Source organism: Loxodonta africana, chromosome 20, assembly GCF_030014295.1.
Source record: "Loxodonta africana isolate mLoxAfr1 chromosome 20, mLoxAfr1.hap2, whole genome shotgun sequence".
Classification (NCBI taxonomy): domain Eukaryota; kingdom Metazoa; phylum Chordata; class Mammalia; order Proboscidea; family Elephantidae; genus Loxodonta; species Loxodonta africana.
In genome coordinates this window covers 62294676-62316045 of record NC_087361.1, presented here as the reverse complement: position 1 = coordinate 62316045, position 21370 = coordinate 62294676, and the positions used below count along the sequence as shown (strand labels likewise).

Sequence of the window (21370 nt, the reverse complement as noted above, 5' to 3'; positions counted from 1 at the left end):
AAGAGGTTGGATTTTTCACAGTCGGAGGATCACTGCTTTAAAGAAGTGTTATATTTAGCACATCTGGCATAGTAGCAGTAAACAAACATTATAGTCTTTGAAACACTTCTGCGCAGGTGTCTTCCCCTGACTTTATTAGGTCTATGCCTTCTTTTTTTTTTTTTTATGCCTTCTAAGCCTCTGCATTCATTACACCTGAAATGACCCATCTCGACTATGGAGGTGTCCCTAGACAGAAGTTATGAATTAATGTTTCAGAAAACAAACCCCAGTTGAGCCCAGTTCAAGGGAGAATAACTATTTGCAAACTAATGTGATCCCAGGGCTTAAATTACACTTCCCTTGACAAAAGACAACGTCCTTTATTACTTTTTTTTTGGGGGGGGGCGGTTTTCCCTGGAGGCTCCCCACCCAGAAAGATTTGCCAATTCAAGTTGCAGCAGGACCAAGATTGCTTCTTTATACAAACGCAGCTCAGGAGGGGAGCAGGCGAGGGCAGGCGGCGAGGGGAGAGTAACTGTTTGGTCCTGCAAAGACATCTGTTTCTCATCTCCGTTTGCTGTGGCGAAGGAGAAGAAAAGTCTTTTGCAAAGGGTGGGAAAGGCACAGTTTTTTTTTTAATCACACACACACACCAGTTTTTTACACACACACACACACACACACGGCCCAAAACTAGACCAAATTAAAAAAAGACATCCCAGAAGGTTGCAGAGTGAACACATTATTTGGCTGAGGCCAAGCCTTCAGGGCTAGGGCTGGAGCCCTGGAGCGCGTGGGGTCTGGTCTGCGGGCTGGAGCTGGGCCGGCGTGTCCCCGGGCACCGGGAGGAGAGGGGAGGAGAGAGAGGAGGGAGGGCGGGAAGGAGGCAGGGGGCGGGCTGGGGTGGGGGTGAGGGGAAGGCGCCCGGTGTGCTGCCTGAGGAGCGGCGGCGGCGGCGGCGGCGGGAGCGGAGGGAGGGAGGGAGAGCGGGCTCTCTTGTCATGTTCCCTCTCTCGCCCTGGGGGCATCCTGCAGAACCTCTCCTCGGAAATCCACGGGGAAATGGCAAACAGGATTGACGGGTTTCACATGCTCCTCGCTAGACAGAGCCGCTCATTACCGTAACCGTCTGCAGCGACGGCGGCGCGGCGCCCCAGACGCGGCGGCGGGACCTGCCGGGACGCTCGCCTGGGCGCACCAACCGCCACCTCTTACCCGGCCGCCGCGCGGGGACTGGCGCGAGCGCACGGGCGGCCGGCTGGTGCCGCGCCCAGAGCGGACAAGCGGGAGCTGGAGCGCTGCGGCCGCCGCCTCCTCGCTGACCCCGCGGTAAGAGACAGGCCGGGAGCGGGCCGCGGGGGCAGGAGGCCGGAGCGGCGGAGGGCGAGGGTCGGTCCCCGGGGTGAGGGCTCGTGCCGACCGACATCCACGCGGCCTCCCGCGCGCCCGCCCCCAGTGCTGCGCCGGAGACACCGCGTGGACTCGCACCAGCCCGGGCGGGGCGGGAGGCGGCCTGGGTTTCTCCCTGGGCCGGCGCGCGCCGTGGCGCCTTTCCCGGGCAGGAGTCGCCGCCGCCTTGAGGGCTGCTTCGGTTGCTGCCCGCGCGGACATAGCCGAGTCTAGGGGCGGGTGGAAACCGCACCTCTGGTGGGACCTCGGTCTCCCTAGTCCCCCATCCTAGCGGACGGGGGCCCGTATCCAGGATGCCCCTAGGTCTGGACGCCGCGGCGATTAGCAGGTGGGGAGGGAGGGATGGTCGATGTCAGGAGCGCGCGTTTGCAAGAAAAAGGAATCGCTGCAGAAGCTGACACGTTCTGTCCCCCGCCACCTCCGCCCCCGCACCTTCCTCCCAGTCAGCCGAGCCGCGCTGCGGGCGGCGGCGGCTTCTCTGTCCTCAGCTCACCTCCCCGGCGGGCTGAGGCTGCTGCCCGCCGGTCCACGCCTCCGCCTCTCTCCTCCCTTCCTCCCTCCCGCCTCCTCGGTCTCAGCAACTTTCCGGAATGCCCGCCGGTGCCGCGGGGATGGGGGGAGAGCGGCCGGGGCTGCGGGTGGCGGGGACAGGACGGATGCCCGCGGGCGGCGCGGGCAGCTTCCTCGGGCCCCGGTTCTCCGGGCGCGAAGGGCGCTCCCGTGGCCGCGGACTCTGAGTGGACTTGGCCGGCAAGGGAGGGAGGGCCGGGCCGGCGTCTGCTGCGGACTGGAGCGCGGGGCCCGGGCCAGCCTCGCCAGAGCCCTGCCAACGCCGTGAGTCATTTCCTTGGAATTCTACCTTTGCTGTTTATTTCCCTTAGAAGAAAACTTGTCTTAAAAAAAAAAAAAGGGGGAAGAAGAAAGAAAGAAAATAAAGAGAGTAAGAAAAATAATAGCTGTTATTCTTCAGAAGAGGCACACGGCTCCCGCACCGCGTAAAGACAACTTGCCCTTTGTTCCCAGACACTTGGGGGTGTTGTTTACTTTCCCCTGTGAACGGCGCCCAGGCGGGCGCTGCTCCCCACCCTGGAGAGGGGTGAGGGGCTGCAGCACCGACCCCCGCGGGTGTGTCTGTGGGGTACGCAGGACAAGGTGGCCGCCGCCCTCCCGCAGGGGTCGGTCTTCCAAACCTCGGACTTTCCTGTTAGGTTTGGTCTGGGGAGAGCCAGCGCCAGGGTTTGGCCATCCGGGCCTCCCTAGCTCCCCTCAGACCCTGGATCCACATTCCCAGCCCCAGGATCCGACCTGAAGGCTCCTGACCTCCAGGGGCTGCAGCTGAGAAATGTACTCCCCAAGGTAGACAGGTGCACTGCTGGGACTGGCAGAGAATGCTTCTGTCAGCTTAGAAGGACTGAAGGATTCGGCACTGCCCTTGCTCATCCCACCACCACCACCACCACCAAAAGCTGGACAAACTGTTGAAATCTTGTCACCGACAAGGTTGAGTTCAGGGGCTTGATTCCATCTGGGCAGGATACTTAAGACTGGGAGTGTCAAAAAGGAAGTGGAAATACCAACCCTTTCCTTCTCTCCTTTTCACTACTGGAGTCAGAACTCCAGCTGTCCTGATGCTTTTAATAAAATGTCCTCTAATTACCAGTGATGTAGGGGGAGAGTGAAGAATAACCAGGAACCCCTTTAGACTAAAGCTGCCCAGGAATCTGGGATACCCTGTGCTGTTTGTCAGCCACTTCTATTAGCATCATCATGGCGGCTGGGGTAAGAATAAGCCCAACTCATCTGAAAAAACCAAATTATGTAGACATGCCAGGTAACTGTACTATGAATATCTGCTGGAAAAGCCTGACATTTTAGCCCTCATTCTTCTGGGAATGCTTGAGGTGTCATTCCATTACATTCATTTGGCTTATAAAATAGACCTGCAGGAGCCTAAACATAAAGAGTTAGGTTTTTTTTTTTTTAACCCTCATGAGTTAGAGGTTAAGAGCTACAGCTGCTAACCAAAAGGTCGGCAGTTCAATTCCACCAGTCGCTCCTTGGAAACCGTATGGGGCAGTTCTGCTGTGTTCTGTAGGGTCACTATGAGTCAGAGTCCTTGCCACGGCAACGGGTTTGGTTACAGGTTATAGACGCAACACACGTTAACACCCTCCTTTTGAATCCACTTACCACTGATGTTAAAAAAAAATTTTTTGCCATAAATATACATCTTTGTGGATCTTTTTAATATTAACAGCACATAATTTTATGGACATGAACTTCTGAGTTCGGTAGCAAAATTATAATGTAAATATCATCGTACAGAGAGTAATAGTTTGGATCTGTACATATAATACAAATAATCATGTGAAACACTGGTGCTTAACACTCTGGATTCCAATTTTTCATGAACGTTGAGCTTGCCTTCTTAATTTAATGTCCCACTGTAAGACTCAATTGCAAAATCTCCCTGCTCCCAAATAATTCCAGTTCATTCATGTTTTATTCAGACTTACATAAATCACTTACAGAACTTACACTCTCCAGTTTAAGATTTTGTGTATAGAAGTTTCCAATTAAAAACAGAAAAAGTTACTGAAATTAGATATTGTAAAGAAAAGAAATACCCAAGATAAAAACGATTATGCCAAGTTTCAAATTCACATACATAACTTAATGATAAAATTTAATGTGCTGGAAACAGTGCTAACAAATAGGAACACTGAAATCCTTAACAACCAAAAAAGCTCCAACAATAAGCCATTAAAATATAAACAAACTCTTGACTAGCATAAAACAGCACAGGATCCATATAGTGTCCTATTAAACAAAGATAATTGCCGCTAGAGGCCTGCAGATGCTTTACTTTCTTAAGGGGCGTGGATTCATCAGCCTGTTTTTGTTTATATGTAATAAAAGTTCTACATAGGCAAAAAGATTGAATCTGTTTCCCAGAATCCAGCGTAAAAGTGAGTGTAAATTTCAAGCTGGAAAATATTGTAAGCACTAAGAGAAGACTACTGAATCTAATAAAAAGCTGTGATCCATTTGCTCCTGGCAATAACATTACCTGATACAACTGTCTCTTAGAATAGGTGAAGAAATTGGATCCTTTCGTGAGAGTCTTCCGGGGAATCAAAGATCATAAGTTTTGATACCTTGCATGGATGCTGAGTTTGAGGGTTGGTAGACAGAATAGCCTAGTTTGTTAAATCAGTGTTGGCTGAATTTCATGGTTGATGACTCAAAGAGCAAAATAAGTGGCATGGCCCACCATTTCTTAATAAAAAAAAAAAAATTTTTTATAGAGAACTAATTGAACTTCTCTTGTTCTCTTGTGATAACATGTTTTAATGAATTCTTGCTGCTGTCTCTTTAGAGGTGCCGTACCCGCTAAATACCCGCTGCCGTCGAGTCGAGGCATCTTAAAAGACAAGGGGTTAGCTGAGTCCTCATTCCAGCCACTGACATGGACACTCCTCTGTCTTTCAGAAGGCTATTTGACCCAACCTTGCTTCATCCTTCAGCAAGGTTGGGACAGAGTTTGGGACCTCAGAGAGAAGCCTGGGTGAAGGATGGAGTCGTTGCTGTCAAGAGCTCCTCTGTTAGCCAGCAGTACGCTGTCACTTTAATGAAGCTGTCTCCCTTTACTCTGGTGTTTTCCCGCCCTGCACCTGGAAGTGGACCCTGTTATAACATGTAGGTAATGATAGTCTCCCATAAGACAATGGTAGATTCACCCTTTCCCAAAAGCATTACAAACTGTATTTGGAGAAGAAAGTAAGAATTAGACCCTTAGCATATATTTGAAAGACAGTCAGTCTTAAGAAAGCAGGCCTGACATCACTCCATCTGACAGTTCTTTAAACCACAAAGTGGGATAGTGGAGGTTTTGGTCCCCTAAAGGAGTTAGCAGTTAGCGAAGCATTGAGGCTGCTCTGTTGTGGTCTCTGCTGGGTCTTTTGCCTACAGTATCCCACCCTCTTGTCCCTTGAATTCACTTACAAAAGAAATTTTATTGCGGTAAACATCAACAGAGCAGGCAGGATATTAAATAGGAGCCACATCAATAATCTTCACATGTACGATTCAGTGACATTAATTATGATCATCATGTTGTTAACCATCACCCTAACCAGTCCCAAATTTTCCCATCTCTCTTAACAGAAGTGTCCTCTAAGTATTTTGTCTTCCTTTCCTCTTCCTCCCACCAGCCCCTGGTAACCACTGTGAACTCACTTTTGACCCTACCCTGAGCCCTACTTAGAGCCAAGGGAAGAAACAGAGCCCCATGGAAACGGCCCCACCACATGAGCGCTGCAGGGTCCCCAGGCATGACACAGAGCCCGAGGCTTCCAAGTCTCCTTGCAGGCCTGCGTTCAGGGCGTAAACTGGAGAGAAGGGCAGTGGTATGTTGCCTCTTGGAAAGTTGCTGCCTGGTGTCTAGGCTTTGCAGTGTAAAGAGGTGTCGGCTTCCTCTGGCCCCAGAGCCCTGGCTCCTGTTTAATATTCTGCGGGCTCCGTTGATGTTGTACTTGGCTCCTGTGGGACTGCAACTCACGGCTTGAAACTGGAGCCAATTTTCTGTCTTCATCTCACAGTGTTTTGACTGGAGGCAGATCCAATTCAGTCCAATCAGGGCTGGTGGAAACAACTACCAAGTGTCTCTCTGTCTGCTTCTCTTTGGGAGAAGAAAGTGGAGGGTGCCCCAGAATGCTGTAGAGGGCCTGGCCCTGCAGAAGAGGAGGAGGGTCGGGGGCAGTGGAGCAGAATGTGAACCTGAGCATCGGTTGGGATCACGGTGCAGACCCTGTCCTTTATTCTTTTTGATTGATTAGCAGATTTTCATCAAAGGAGACTCCTGGGGGATTGACTAGAAAATTGATTTTGCCTTATTAATAGAAAGGAAGCGTAAGGGTTTTGGCCCTGCCTCTTAGCAGTACATTTTCTGCAGGAAGGTCAGGAGGAAAATGTGTTTAGGAGGCAAAGCAGCTGTTTCGAAGAGGGCTGAAGGGAATCTGAGAACAATAAGAAATGGGTTTTAAAGATCCGCCCATGAAGTGCAGATTGCTGAACACAGAGGCTGAGCTAATAGTAGCACGAGAATTTGCTGAGGTTTTCTTTGAAAAAATAATAAAATGTTTCTGGGCAAAGGAGAGGACTGACAAGTAAAAGTTTGCTCAAAGCAAAGGAATGAAGCTGCCAAGGCCATCCCCAGGCTTGCTCCTGATGGGGGCTGTTTTCCTTTTTTTTCAGATCTGAGGCTGTCAGCGATGACTCTGGTTCTGTCCATGAATAGATTTTGCGAGCCCATTGTCTCGGAAGGAGCTGCCGAAATTGCTGGGTACCAAACACTATGGGAGGCTGACAGCTACGGAGGCCCGAGCTCCCCGGGGCCAGCACAGGCCCCTCTGCAGGGAGACCGGGGAGCCAGTCCCCCGCTGGCAGGTACTGCCCTCGACCTTCCCATGCTGCCCTCTGTGGCCAGACTGGTAGGCAGTAGGTGGTGTCCGGGGTGCCCTTCTGAGTGGAGAGAGCTCGCATTCTTGGGCCTTCCCTGGCTGCCTCTGCCCCGCTCAGAACCGAGCAGGGGCTTCAGGGAGAGGACCGGAGGTGACATTTAAATTGCATCCAAATCTGCATCTACCTGTGCTGCTGCTTTCTGTGTAAGTCCTGCTTCTCTATTTTAAAGAAAACCAAGCCAGATTTTCAAGCTCTGGTTTGGGTTTTGGTTTTCCACCCTGTGGGACCATACGGTTTTACAATGAAATCTCTGTCCCACGAGACTTAAAAGAATCTACACTTGGGTCCAGAGGCTATGTGTCCTTTCTCTTTGTTATGCACAAAATTGGCTTCAGCACTGTAGGGAAAAAAAAAACTTCAAAGCCAGAAAGGTAAAAATGTGTTGTTCCTGACTATTCTTATAGTCTAAGTTCCTTTGGATTTTTGTATAGTAGCAGTTATATAAAAAAAAAGAAAGTAAAACAGAAGCCCAGTGAAGTTAGTTTTGCTAAAAAAGAGTAAAAGCTCTGGCCTTTAAAAAAAACAGACTTTGCTTTTATTCATGGTTAACATTTTTGAGGGTGAAACAGACTTTAGTTGCCCAACATTTGAATTTTAAATTTAAAATTTTTAAATTTCGTATTTTGAAAGAAGGCATAGTCTGTTATAACTCCAGTGTGCAGATAACCATTTGTTTACTTGCCTAGAGCCTATAATATTTTAAAGCTGGTTGATCATCAGTGGTTATAGATAAAGATGGATACATTTGAACAGTGCTGTTATATTATCATAGATTTAATTAAACAATTTGCATAAGTACTAATATTACCTTAGTTGTGAACTCCTCCCCTTTTTGGGTTTTGCTGTTTACCTGTGCTTGGAATTAATATACTGAGTATTCATTAAATCCTGAGATATGTCATTTTTCTCTGTAGTCAACTAGAAGTCCTTGCTCAGCCTGAGTCCCAGGATTCCGTATGATAGCAACTACTAAGACAAATGTTTATTTTTAATCACAACATGTACAGACAAATATGCAACTCAGTTATCCTCTAGAAGGAAAATATTTTATTTGGAGAACCTCTGGCAAACTGCGTATCATTTGTCATATCTGATTTATTACCACAGGATCACATTTCAGGGGAATTTCAAATCCTGTAACAACATCCAAGATCACATACTTTAAGAGGAAGTATGTGGAAGAAGAGGATTTTCACCCACCACTCAGCAGCTGTAGCCATAAAGTATGTTTTTTTAAATAGTCATTATTTTTATTAAGAGTTTAAGATACTTAGTAACCATTGCTTGATCCATTTCCAGAAATTAAATTGTTCCTTCCAAGCAATGAAAATGAGCCAGTTCTTAGCAGAGCCACATTAATCGTTGTCACTTTTTTGGGTGCTGTGTTATTTTTTGTGAAGTAGTTTAAGAAAGAGCCAGCAAGAGCTCCTCTAACCAAAATTAAATAATCCAAGAAATGTCTTTTTTACTTAGGATTTGATTTTTCTCAAGTGGCATCAAGTGTTATGGTTATCCTGTACTTTTACATGCACAGAAATGTACCTGTTCTTCTCTGATATGCTTCCCGCCCCGCCTCCCCGTCCCCAGCTCTGCCTGCCTGTGTGTGCTCAGCCCCGTTCCGTGTGTGCCCCCTTGGGAGTGCGGTAACTCACAGCTCTTCCTAACCTCTTAGGGGTGGACTCACAAACCCTTGAATATGTTCATGAAAGTGGAAACATGTACTTCACTGTATATTAATTGCATACTTTATTAAAATACATAACTCATTCCCAAAAAAGGACCAAAGCAAATATTTTTGATGTATAGGAAGAAAATAACAGGATTGGGAAAGTATGTAGAATTATGAAACTGGCCATCTAAACTTTTGAAATATCCATTGTTTTTCCTTATCATGATCTTTTTTCAAAAGTTATCTGCTGATTTAATAGTCATGGAGGGTATACCAGATGCTGATCAGATGCTGGTCAGTTGATCCCGACTCGTGATGACCCCACGTGTGTCAGAGTGGAACTGTGTTCCATAGGGTTGTCAGTGGCTGATTTTTCAGAAGTTGATCATCAGACTTTTCTGTCAAGGTGCCTCTGGGTGGACTTGAACCTCCAACCTGGTTAGCAGCCGAGTTCTGAACAAATTGCACCACCCAGGGATAACCCAGACCATAGTTGCCTGAAATCCTGGGGATATTTTTAATTGAGCTTCCTCTCTTTCTCCTCTTGGCCCCTAGTCCTGTAGATGTTGCTCATAACAAGGCACCAGGATGTCTTGGCAGGTGAGGGACTTTTCTTTCCATGTGTAGGTCCTGCCTGTGGTCAGTCGGGGCTGGTTTGGTTCACAGCTTCTCAGGTTATGCTGCCAGTTTGCTTTTTTATGACCTGGAAGAGCTGGCCTCAGGGACACAGCAGTTTATTTCCTTTTTAATTTCTGTGTTGTGGTTGTAGCAGTTTTCCATTTGCTACTGGATTTACAGCAACCACCACCCAGGAGTGAATCTTCTCATTCTGCCCAGTCCCAAAAGGAAGCCTGGTCAAGGTCATGGGAGCTCCAACTGGCATAACATAGTTTATAAAGAATATGTTCTACATTCTACTTTGGGGAGTAGCGTCTGGGGTCTTAAAAGTTTATGAGCGGCCATCTCCCATCTCCTCTCACCCCACTGGGAGCAAGGGAGAATAAAGAAAACTAAAGACACAAGAGAAAGGTTAGTGCAAAGGAATAATGGACCACAACTACCACAGCCTCCACCAGACCGAGTCCAATATAGCTAGATGGTGCCTAGCTACTACCACCCGACTGCTCTGACAGTTATCGAAATAGAGGGTCCTGGACAGAGCTGGAGAAAAATGTAGAGTGAAATTCTAACTCACAAAAAAAGACCAGACTTACTGGCCTGACAGAGACTGGAGAAACTCCAAGAGTATGGCCCCTGGACACCCTTTTAGCTTAGTAATGAAGTCACTTGCTAGGTTCACCCTTCAGCCGAAGATTAGACAGGCCCATAAAACAAAACGAGACTAAAAGGGCACACCAGCCCAGGGGCAAAGACTAGAAGGTAGGAAGGGGATAGGAAAGCTGGTAATAAGGAATCCAAGGTCAAGAAGGAAGAGTGTTGACATGTCGTGGGTTTGCTAACCAATGTTATAAAAGAATATGTGTACTAACTGCTTAATGAGAAGCTAGTTAGTTGTGTAAACCTTCATCTAAAGTAAAAAAAATTAAAAAAAAGTATGGCAATGACATTACTGGAAAGAAAAAACAAAAAGGAAGCCCCTGGCCCTTCAGCGAACATACCCTGTCAGAGCCTGAACTTCATGAATTATTGTTGTCCCCCATCAAGCAAGGATAGTTGCAAGCATGGAGCACAGAGAGTAAAAGAGGAGCAAGTCTGAAAGCCAGGTCTTGTGCTCCTTGGTGGCTGGACCAAGGATTTAAGTATACTCATTAAGACCCACATGTTGGGATCTTTTTAAAAGCATTTTATTGAAGCAAAGTCTGTATGTGGTATATGTGTATATATGTATGTGTATAAGGAGCCTTGGTGGCACAGTGGTTAAACACTTGCCTGCTAACTGAAAAGTCAGTGGTTCTAACCCAAAGGCCGCTCCATGGGAGAAAGATGTGGCAGTCTGTTTCCGTAAAGATTACAGCCTTGGAAATCTAATGGGACAGTTCTACTCTGTCCTATAGGGTCACTAGGAGTCAGAATCAACTGGACAGCAATGGATATATGTGTGTGTGTATACATATATATGTGTGTATCCCAAGCCCAAACCAGTTGCCGCCAAGTCAACCCTTATTCATGGCAAACCCACGTGTGTCAGAGTAGAACTGACGGACTCATAGGGTTTTTAATGGCTGACTCTTTGGAAGTAGATCACCTGGCCTTTCTTCTAAGGTGCCTCTGGGTGGACTGGAACTGCCAACCTTTCAGTTGGCAGCTGAGTGCCTAACCATTTGTGCCACTCAAGGACACACACACAAAAGCACAAGTAATATAATGTTGCAGCTGGGTGAATTTTCCCAGAGCAAACATACCCATGTAGTTAGCATCCAGATCAAGAGACAAAACATAACTAGCAACCCAGAAGGCCCCCTGTGCCCCCTTCTACTTACTACCTCCCCACCCCCCAAAGTAACTGCTCTCCTGACTTCTAACAGCATAGATCTGTTGTATATGCTTTGGCAGCCCCCCTCAATGAGCCGTAAAAGAATGAACAACCTGACTTTCTGTCACGCTGCTGAGGTCTGCGTGTGGCTGGATTCCCTTGTGCTTGGTGACACAGTCAGAAAAGGCCAGGGGAGGAAAGTGGGCCATCAGCAGCATAGCTAAATGACCCTGGGGGAAACAAGGCCACAGCATTCCCAGACCCAGAAAGAGATAGGCTGTGATGATATTTGTGTATTGTCCTTTTCCTAAGCTTTCTCTTCCTTTCTTGATTTGTAGACCATCTCGATTTTTGAGGAGCGAGCCCACATCCTTTATATGTCCTTAGAAAAGCTAAAGTTTATCGATGATCCTGAAGTATACCTCCGAAGATCTGTCCTTATAAACAATTTGATGAAAAGGATCCATGGAGAAATTATCATGCAAAATAACTGGTGCTTTCCTGCCTGCTCTTTCAATGGCGCCTCTGCCCAAGAGTGGTTTATGGCTCAAGACTGTCCTTACCGAAAACGACCGCGGATGGCCAAAGAGGAGTGTGAAAAGTTTCATGCCTGCTGCTTTTACCAAGAATGTGGCAGTCACTATCTAAATTTACCCCTTTCTGTCAATGCTAATGTCGGAAGTGCCTCCACTGCCTCTTCCTCCTCCTCATCTTCCTCTTCCTCTCCCCCTCTGCCTTTACCGAGTTGTTCCCACCAGGTGGATTTTGATGTAGGCAGACCACCTATTTACAAGAGTGATGGCCAGATACCTGCCAATGAAATATTCATTACTAATGTCAGGTCACTTGGTGTTCAGGAAAAGGCCAAATTAAATGATGAGAAAGCCGACAATGGTACCAACAGGGATGGTGGCCCCCCAAGCCATGAACTTGTGGGAAATGACCTTGCTTTTGAGTGCAAAGGCCAATTTTATGATTATTTTGAGACTGGATGTAATGAGAAAAACAATGTAAGTGAGTCTTGGAAAAAGTCCTTGAGGAAAAAGGAGCCTTCACCAAGTAACAAACTCTGCTGCAGCAAAGCAAGTAAGATATGAGCCATCTTTTCACCGAGACTTTGAAGCATGCACAGCATGACCGGTTAGCTCTCATAAATTTTATTTGGAATGGATTTGATAGTTTTGTACAACTGATAAAATTCTGCCATGAACGTGCCGTGTCGCTTTAATGCCTGGAGAGCAGATTGCATAAAACATCTGTACAGTAGACATCAGCAAGCTACTTACCAACGTGGTGATTTTATCAAGAAAACAGTTGACCCAATGCTTAAAAGTATATATCTTAGTTTTCTTACAGAAAAGATCAGTAGATTAGATTGGGGGACAGTGTGCCATTGTGATATTTCCATTGTTTCCCCCCTCAAGGAGCCTGTCACTAGTTAAGAACATTCAACATGTTTGCCAATTAATTAGGTAGTTACTTGGTGAGCAAATCAATATAACCAGCAAAGGATGTCTGCTTCTTTTATATGATACAGTATTTTTTCTGAATAAATGACTGAAGGTGGGGAGCTAGGTGAAATGGCTTCATGGTGCTGTTAAGTATTTGTATTTAACAGTCTTTTGTGACAGATGAAATAGGACTGGACATAGTAAAGCACACCTGTCTAGGGCGGAATCAACAATAGCAGAGAGGGTAATCCCTGCAAGTTCCTGGCTTGCCTGTGATGGGTGATGAGGCTTTTAGAGACGTGTTATACAGGGCGATTTTTGGTGCCTTACTTTATCTTAATTTTTGCCAGTGTGAAAATTAAGGATAAATCAGAGTTAACAGCAGGGATTTAACAAACAGGAAAATTAAAATTAAAAGTAAAAAACAGGGTGGATCAATATTGTTTGAAAACTGTTTAACTTTGAACTATTGCATTCAACTTTTGATTCAACATCTCTGTTCTTCCTTTATTTTTGATGCCCAATTGCTTTTGGATTTAGCATGTTTGGAAAGGGACAGAGGGAACAATAGAGAGAGCTGTTAGAAACCATCACAACGAGCTGCTCGAGCTTTTCTATGGTGACAGTCTGTTGCTGGGGTTTGGGTTTTTTGGGTTTTGGGTTGTTTCGTTTTGTTTCATTGTCCAATGAAGTTCATGAACCTGTGGCATGCATTATATTTTAATCTGTTTTGTATCATTTCACTCATTTAGATTATAAATGCATGTGGTTTTTTATATACAACTTTTGCTGTTGATTAAGAAGCACAATGTTAATAAATGATGTGGTGGTCAATAAGGTTTTATCTTAAAGAATGTAAAGATTCTAGTTTTGGGAAAGTTATTTTGGAGAAATGGGACTCAATCCGTAACAGTTACTATGTATTCGGTCAACATTTTTCTCAATATTTCTTTTATTTGTACATTTGCAAGAGTGTTCAGAGTGCCCCTCTGACCATCCTTCCTCCCACTCCAGCTAACTCCTTCTGCTAAAGTGTGTTCCAATTGCCAAGGTTACTAATTGGTTTAGGCCTCCTTAAACAATACTTCACAGGAACCAAGTGCCAAATGGAGGAAATAAGTAAGTCCTCCCAATTTCTCCAAGATAAAAGCTTTTTTATTATTGCTATCAATATTAAATATAGGTCTCATTCATACAGTGTATGAGTTGGATCATCATTTGGACAATTGTCCACAAGGACCGATGTTGAAAACATGTTCTTGTGTTATAGCGATAGTCTAGTAATGTTTGTTCTTTATTTTCAATATTTGATTAACATTTGATGTTGAAAACTTAGATGATAGATGCTTGTATATGAATGTGTTGTAATAAAGTGGGTTTTCTTGATATATATTTATTAAAATGATCAAAATTCAATAAGATTTTGTCATTTTAATGTTATTGGCTATGTTTCACTTTTCTGTTACTCTGTTCTCTTTTAAAAAATTCAAAACATCTTGAAACTGTAGTGGACAGTGGCCACACAGGAGTTTTCAAAATAAGGCCAATCTGAAGGTATTTTAGAATGGTCCTAGTTTGTAGGTTTAGATTTCTGCTGAGAAAAATTGCATAACATAAAGCCATTAATACCAAAGCCTCACTGATTCCTTTTTGAAATGTCAAATTGTCAAGATGACCCATACATGAATGGTTTTAAAAGCTATGGATAACTGCTAGCAGTATACCATGCAATTCTGTGTTATTGTTGTTCTTAGAAGCTAATATTTTATGTGAAAAAGTGGGAAAGCTAGTTGAAAGCTAATTAGTCAAATGAGTGTAGTAAATAGTGGAGATTTAAATATGAAAGAAAAGACTTATTCTTTTACTTTATAAAAGCCCTTGACATCACCAGATAATGTTTTTCTTGATGGCCAAAGCTTTAAAAGGATGAGTTGTTGGATTTGCCCAGTGCTTGCTGGAGCTGTGACGCCTGTATCTGCACGCTAGAACCCACAGAGTTGCTTCTTTGCAGGTTGGATGGGGCTTTTGGATCCCAAACGGATCCAGCAACACTAAATTTGTAATTTTTAGTCATCATGTTTTTGTTTCTAGGACTTTCCCAGAATATTTAAAGATGATTTTCCTTCACCAAAATATAATCTCTAAACACCTATAGGAATAACAGAAATTTTCCTGCTGTGGCCTGTAAGTGCCCAGCATTGCTGTTTCTACTCATTAGATAGTAAGTTAGGTTTTCCCACAGGCCAAGTCACCCCTCCATCAAGTTTATTAACTAGGTTTTATAGTTATATCTTCAGTGACTTGGAAAAGCTAAGACACCCTACACCGCTGTCTACCTACCAGGTAGTAACTAACACCTCTGACACTGTTGTGCTCTGCTCTAAGGAAAACCTGGTACTGCAGAATCCAGACTTTATAAAGATAAATTGGAGGAAATTGTCCCTTAAGAAAATGGCCCTGCTCGCCAGGGGGCCTTTACTTGCTCCTCCCTAGCAGGAGTAGGTACTCCTCATTGAGCTGACCAGTAGCGTTTGTCTCTGCTCCTTCCTTTCTGAAAGTGGGCAATTGTAGAAGACGGTCTGGCAGAGGTACTGGAAAACGGCAAAGTATTATCGTTTCTCTTCCACCCTCAAAATCCTATTACTCTATACGTCACCCCGAAGGAGTCCTCGTGGCAAGGCTTGCTGGGCCAGGGAGCATGGGAGAAAGGGAGGGAAAGTGGAACCTATAGAAGCTACAGCCAATCATAAATGAGAGTAAGGCATCTTTGGCATGATCTTTTGGGACAATAGAAATTTACAGCAATTTACATGCTGCTTTGTTAAATAAATGCTGAAGCAAAGTGAATGAACACATTTCTTTTTAAAGCTCCTAGTTCACTCTGTCAAAGCTCCGCTGCCCAGCACGAACTTGTATTACAACTCCACCTGGTTACTTCCTTTCTGTGCAGCTGGAGGAGCTGAGAACAGCTTGTAGAAGACGTCGGCGTTAAGAGATGTCGACTTCACAACAAACATCAGACAAGGATATAAGGATTCTTATGTGATGCAGCTCAGCTTTTATATCCCTCAAACAAACCTTGAGCAGAAAACGTTTTAGGAAATAATTCGTTTTCAAATCCATTTTTATGGCAGCCTCTTACATTTGTAGTGAAGCTTATCACAACCAGGCCAGTCTTACTAGGCAATTACGGCACCACATTAACAATGATGGTTTAAGCTAGAAGGAAAGCTGTGTCACGAAGAATGAAATCGGTACCGGGTATTTAATAATCATGAAAGAAGAGACAATGCATGGTTTCTAGTAATTCATTTCAGATTGCTGTTTTTGGATTTGGTGGTTTGAAATTAATGCATTAAGCATCTTTCACTACAAGGCTTTCTTAGAGCTACAGAGCATAAGGGAGGTCTGCCTGGTGAGATACAGTTTCCTCACACAGCTAGACATTATCCATTTCATGTGATGCAGCCACATGAGTTGGGGTCGGACACTAGTTTGGAGATTATTTCCAGCCCTGGGTACGTGCTGTATTTCAGCTGGGAGAGTACACTTAGGAAAAGCACTTGCAAAGATATAAGTTATGAACACTTGACTCTCGCATCCTGCCATAAAGTGCAGCAGCAAGTGAGTTTAATAAAACATGCTGTTTAAAATAGTCTGTAATTTCCTGTCTCTGCATTTCCCTTCAGTATCTGTGACAGGCTGAAGAACGATGACTAAACGGAGGGAATTTACACAAGCTAGTTTGGTGGTGTTTGCAAACCATCGCCATGAGCTTCATCTTCTTTGGTAAACAATTCTCTGGTGGGCTGTTGATGGTTGTTTTTTCTTCTTGGTGTTGATCCAATTTGTTAATTTTGAAAATGCAAACTACTTATTCATAGCCTGGGAACACCTGTTTACGACCACTATGAAGCAAATAGAAGGTATTTACGCAGACAGATTAGTCATTTCTCGTGGAATTCCCCATGATTCTAAACCCCATCTTTATAACTGTCTCCTTGATTTACAATCATAAAATCTCATTAAGTATTATATTTTGGGAGGGAGAACACACTAGAAAAGAACTTGCAGAGACATGAGTTGTGATTGTGCTTCCTGCCAAGATCCTCAAGACAAAGGGCAAATATCAGAACTCTGGAGGAAAAGGGGTAACAAGCACCCTGTGCTGCCCAGCCTGGCACCTTCAGCAGGTGCTGCTTCCATCCTGACCATGCTGTAGGAGCAGTGAGTACAGGCACCAGGCATGCGGTCCTCCTCTGCCCCCTCTGATCGGTCAGTTCACACATGAACTAGCTCCAGCAACTCTTGAAACAGTGCTTTCTGTGCAGATGCCTTCTGAAGTCACAGATAGGCTGACTCAGCGTCTTCATTTTAACAAGATTTAAGAATTACCTGGGGATCTTGTTAAAATGTAAATTCTGATTCAGTGTATCTGAGGTGGAAATGCAAATTCTCAACAGGGAGTTGAACCAGAATAAATGGGTTTGAAGCCCTGGACATAACCCTTGTATCCGTGCAATGAAGAGGTGAGTAGAAACGCACCACATGCACAGCCGCCACCTGTCTGTCAATGGAAATTTCATGTTGCTATTTTTTTTTATGATGCTGTTCAGGTTTCAGCAGAGCTTCCAGACTCAGATTAGGAAGAAAGGCCTGGCGATCTACTTCTGAAAAGCAGCTAATGAAAACCCTGTGGATCATGGGAATGGTGCAGGACCAGGCAGCGTTTTATCCCACCGTGCATGGGGCCGCCACGAGTCGGGGTCCAATTCGATGGCAGCTAACAACAAATCTCTGAAATGCACCAGGCACAGTAGTTAGGCGTCCACATCATCTTAACAAATCACAAAACCCCTGAGTGCATGACAAGGAAAAGATGGAGAATGACAAGTGTAAGACAAGAATTTTGGCGAAAGGTTAGAGAGTTGATTTCTGACAGATTGGAGTGGAGGAAACCTGAGGAATAATGATGTCCCATGTGCATTGCAGAGGTCACCTTCTTTAAGGAGAAGCCTAAATACTAAAAAGGAAAGAGGAAGTTTGTTGTTGTTGTCAGACCTCTTTGTGAAGACAGGACAAAACGTTTTAGGAACTAAAGTGTTTCCTTCATGTTTTCTCAGAAAGAGAAAAATGGCTCGTAGGCCCTTTCAGGGAGCTGGGTGGATTTCTCATTGCTGCTCTTCCAGCTTTAGATGCTGTGGCCTTGTGACTAGGTATAGCCAAGGCTCCTCTCTCCTGATGGTTCAGGCACAGACATCATGAGTTTCTCCTAAAAAAAAAAAAATGACTAGGTATAGCCAAGGCTCCTCTCTCCTGATGGTTCAGGCACAGACATCATGAGTTTCTCCTAAGACTGATATAAAGCAGAGGGATAAGAACATGAATTTTGAGTCAGACTGCCTGGACTCAAATCCCAGTTCTCCTACTTTGTCAGAAAGCCGCTTTACCTCCTAGAGCCTCAGTTTCCTCATTTGTAAAATGGGGTGACACACTGCATAAGATTGTTGTCAGGATTAAAGGCTTTAATATCGGGGAAGTGACTCGATAGCCTGGGTGTTCAATAAGAGTGAGCTGCCGTGGCTTTTCCAGTGCTATCCAGTGGGCACCGTGAAGGCTGGATCTAACAGCACGGGATCCTCCTTTGTGTAGAAAGTACTCAGCCTTCTGAGTTCTGTACAACAGCCTGGAAATTAAATAGGGGGTGTTGCCAAACCTGGTGTCTCAGGACCCTTAGATCTGAAAGTAGTCATTGCTGTCCCTGAGATATTTTTAATATTTCATAAATCTCATTTGAAATCATAAAATTTCCTAAAAGCAGTTGTACAAGCCCACTTATGTCAGATTTCTCCTCCTTTGGCTGGAATTAAATCGACTCCATCTTAACACAGTTACCCCAAATGGAGAAAAAATCCTGGGAAAAATGAAGTCATCATCCTTAATAAATGCACTTTGTTTAGTAGATGAAATATTTCAGAACATTGTATTGAATGATTTTCTTAGTTTTTAACTCAGGAAAAATACAAGATTGAGTAAAAATCTGTATAATTTGCATGAAACACTATTCATAGTATTTCTATATCTGACATAAAGGCCAAAGTAGAAGTTTATGGATAACTATAGTTTTGAGGATGTGGCCTATCATAAAATAATTAGGATACAGTTTCCACTTATAGGATCTGAGCTCAAATAGAGGATTAACTAGGAGGTGGTTACCCTATTTCAAAATCTCACCTCTTTCTATGTTCTCTTTAAACTTGGAGCCCAGCTGATGGCTTCAAAATAGGAATTTATTTTCAAAACTTACATTTCCATCTCATAATTTTTCAAGAGTATAAAAAAGAAATTTTTTTTTCTTTTATATATTTTTCTATAAAGTAAGGTATCCCTGCGGTGATGCTTGGTAATGGGTAGGTCCCAAAATGAGAACAAAGCAGAGCCATATATATGGTTTAGGAATGAGACACAGGTGCCAGAGTGTAATGACAGTGAATGCAGTGATGTGCTTGGGATCTCATGACTGGCACCAATAGATGCCATCTGAGCCTACTGAGAGAGGCACTGGGACACCAGGACCCCTCAACCTGCCCAGGGGGGGACCCAGGCTGACCACCTCCAAACCCTTGTCCTCTCAGAGTTTGAAAACCCAGCAGCTGGAGTAAATATTTTTATTTTCCAGTGGGTAGGATTCCAACCAGAAAGGATGATCAGTTAGAATTCTCAGCCAATCCAGCCTTGACCTAGTTGGTTTTAGCCAAGGCACCATGTACAAGACACATGGGAGGGGCAGGAATCTCTGTCTGGAAACAGTGTTGGTCCTTAAACAGACAGGACTTCTAGAGAAACTGGGGCCATCTGTCTACCTGTTTTCACCTTCTCCACCTGACTGATCCTGAGGCATAGAATGTTCAGTGCTGATAAACGTTGAAGTCCCCTCTTTTATTTGTATGTTCAACAACGTATAACCCCTAGTACAAACCAAATACCAGTGAAATTAGTGGATAAATAAATACATACACAAATATAAGGAAGAACTCTAGGATGGAAGTTGCAAGAACTGATTTCCAACTCTTACTCTCACCATAGATTAGACAAGATTCAAACTCAATCATTCTAAAATTTCTAACATTTTTATTTTCTTAGGGTCCATTGTATTGGTTTCTGCCAAATGGCTGCTGCTTCTTAACTACAGAATTACAACCCAGTTAGTGGTGACAGCAGTGGGGTAGGAATGAGGGGACAGGCCCCTGCCCAACTCTGCCACCCACTAGCTTTCTAGCCATGAGCAAGCCCCTTGACTTCTCTGGGTCTTAATTTCCCATCTGTCAAATGGTGTGGCTGGACTCAGTGGGTGCCTAAGGCTGTTATCTTCTGACCCTAACACTTGTGATTCTAACAGCCGGAGATCTTTCTGAAGATTTTCGCTTGATTTGGGTACACAGGTAGCGCCTTCCTTCTCCAGGATGCTTCCCCCACCTCCCACCCCCACTCCAGTGAAGCTGAGAAACTGCTTCTGAATGTTTGTTTCCTAAAGAATAAATCACTGGGTTTTCCAGTCCAGAATGATTGTTTTCTGCATATGGCTGGTAACCTATTGTCTGAAACACAGTTCTCCAGATAGGCCATGCTCCCCACCGTGTCTCGATACAGCCGCCCTCCCCCACTGCCGCGCCTCCTCTCCCACCCCCCATCAGCGCCACACACCCAGAGCCAGCCAGGCACAACGCTTTTCCCCAGGCACAAGTTTGTCCTCCCTTCCAGCAACCAGCCTGCCTGCACCACGCGGAGGAGATCCGAGAAATCCTTTCTCTCGCGTGTTTATGAGTAATAAAAGAGCGGACTTTCCCCTTCTTTTTATGAAGACAGTCCTTGCAGCTGTGGCTATAGGTTTTTTTTTTTTTTTCCATACGAGCCAAGATTATGGTCCCATAACCCAATTAGTGTCATTTGGTGGTGGTCCAAGTGCTTCCCCTGCACGAGTTTTAATTTGGGGGATCCCCGGAGGCTGCACTCCACATCTGTAGCCGGCCTGTTCTTCCTCTCTCCGTATTTGCTCGAGGTTTATGGGAGGATTAGCCGTGTGGTCTGAGAGGCGGCTGCTTCCCTTTCATCCGCTCGGCTCTCTCTCGAGCCGCCGAGGAGACTTTTACTTTACATCAAGCCCTGGCACCTGGAGGGCGGGCAGCCAGGCGACTGGAATGAACCGGTGGATGGCCTGCAGGCCCCGGGGGCGCGGCACTGCAGGCGCGGGGGGAGAGAAAAAGGCGGAGGGCTGTGTATTGGGCAACTCGCCACCGGGCCGGGCTGGGCCGGGCAGGGCTCCCGGACGCAGGGCGAGGTGGCCCCCCGCCCCGCCCCCACTCCCTCGCTGGCGAGGGCTGGCGGGGGCTCCAGGCGCTCATTGTGCAGGCAGCTGGCACCAGCTGGGAAGGGAATTAGCATAACAAAGAGCCGGAGTAGCGCGGCGCGGCCCGGCGGGGGCTCTGCGGAGCGCCCCGGGTTCGGAGGAGCAGCGCTGTCGCCGCAGCAGCGGGCCAGGGGCAGCCCGGCCGGAGCCCCTCGGAGCAGCGTGGCCCGACCCCTCGAGGGCGTCCACGCCCACCCGGCTTTGCCTGGGGCTCACCCGGAGAAGACAGTGGGTGTGGGCGTGAGAGTCTGTGACAGCGTGAATGGGTGTGTGTGTATGTGTGTGTGTGGTGTGTGTGTGTGAATGTGGTTGTGTGTAAGAAAGGTCACCCCTCTCCTCCGCCCCAGGCAGGCCTCTTTGTTTATTCCATCCTGGAAACCTCGGTCGTTTTGCTGAAATCACCGGTTCTCAGCTCAGGCTGCACCTCAGAACCACCTGGGGAGCTTTTAAAAAGCACACAGACCCAGGCCCACCTAGAGACTCGCACGTCCTCC

General features: G+C 45.6%; 1 protein-coding gene across 1 annotated transcript; it reads left to right on the top strand.

The window, feature by feature from the left end:
- Window positions 1-6106: 6106 nt before the first annotated feature.
- On the top strand, window positions 6107-13933 carry SERTAD4 (SERTA domain containing 4). Its single transcript, XM_003410285.4, has 3 exons — window positions 6107-6840; window positions 8023-8138; window positions 11357-13933. The coding sequence occupies exons 1-3, from the start codon at window positions 6666-6668 to the stop codon at window positions 12113-12115; spliced, it is 1050 nt and encodes a 349-aa protein (XP_003410333.1). The 5' UTR covers window positions 6107-6665; the 3' UTR covers window positions 12116-13933.
- Window positions 13934-21370: the final 7437 nt, after the last annotated feature.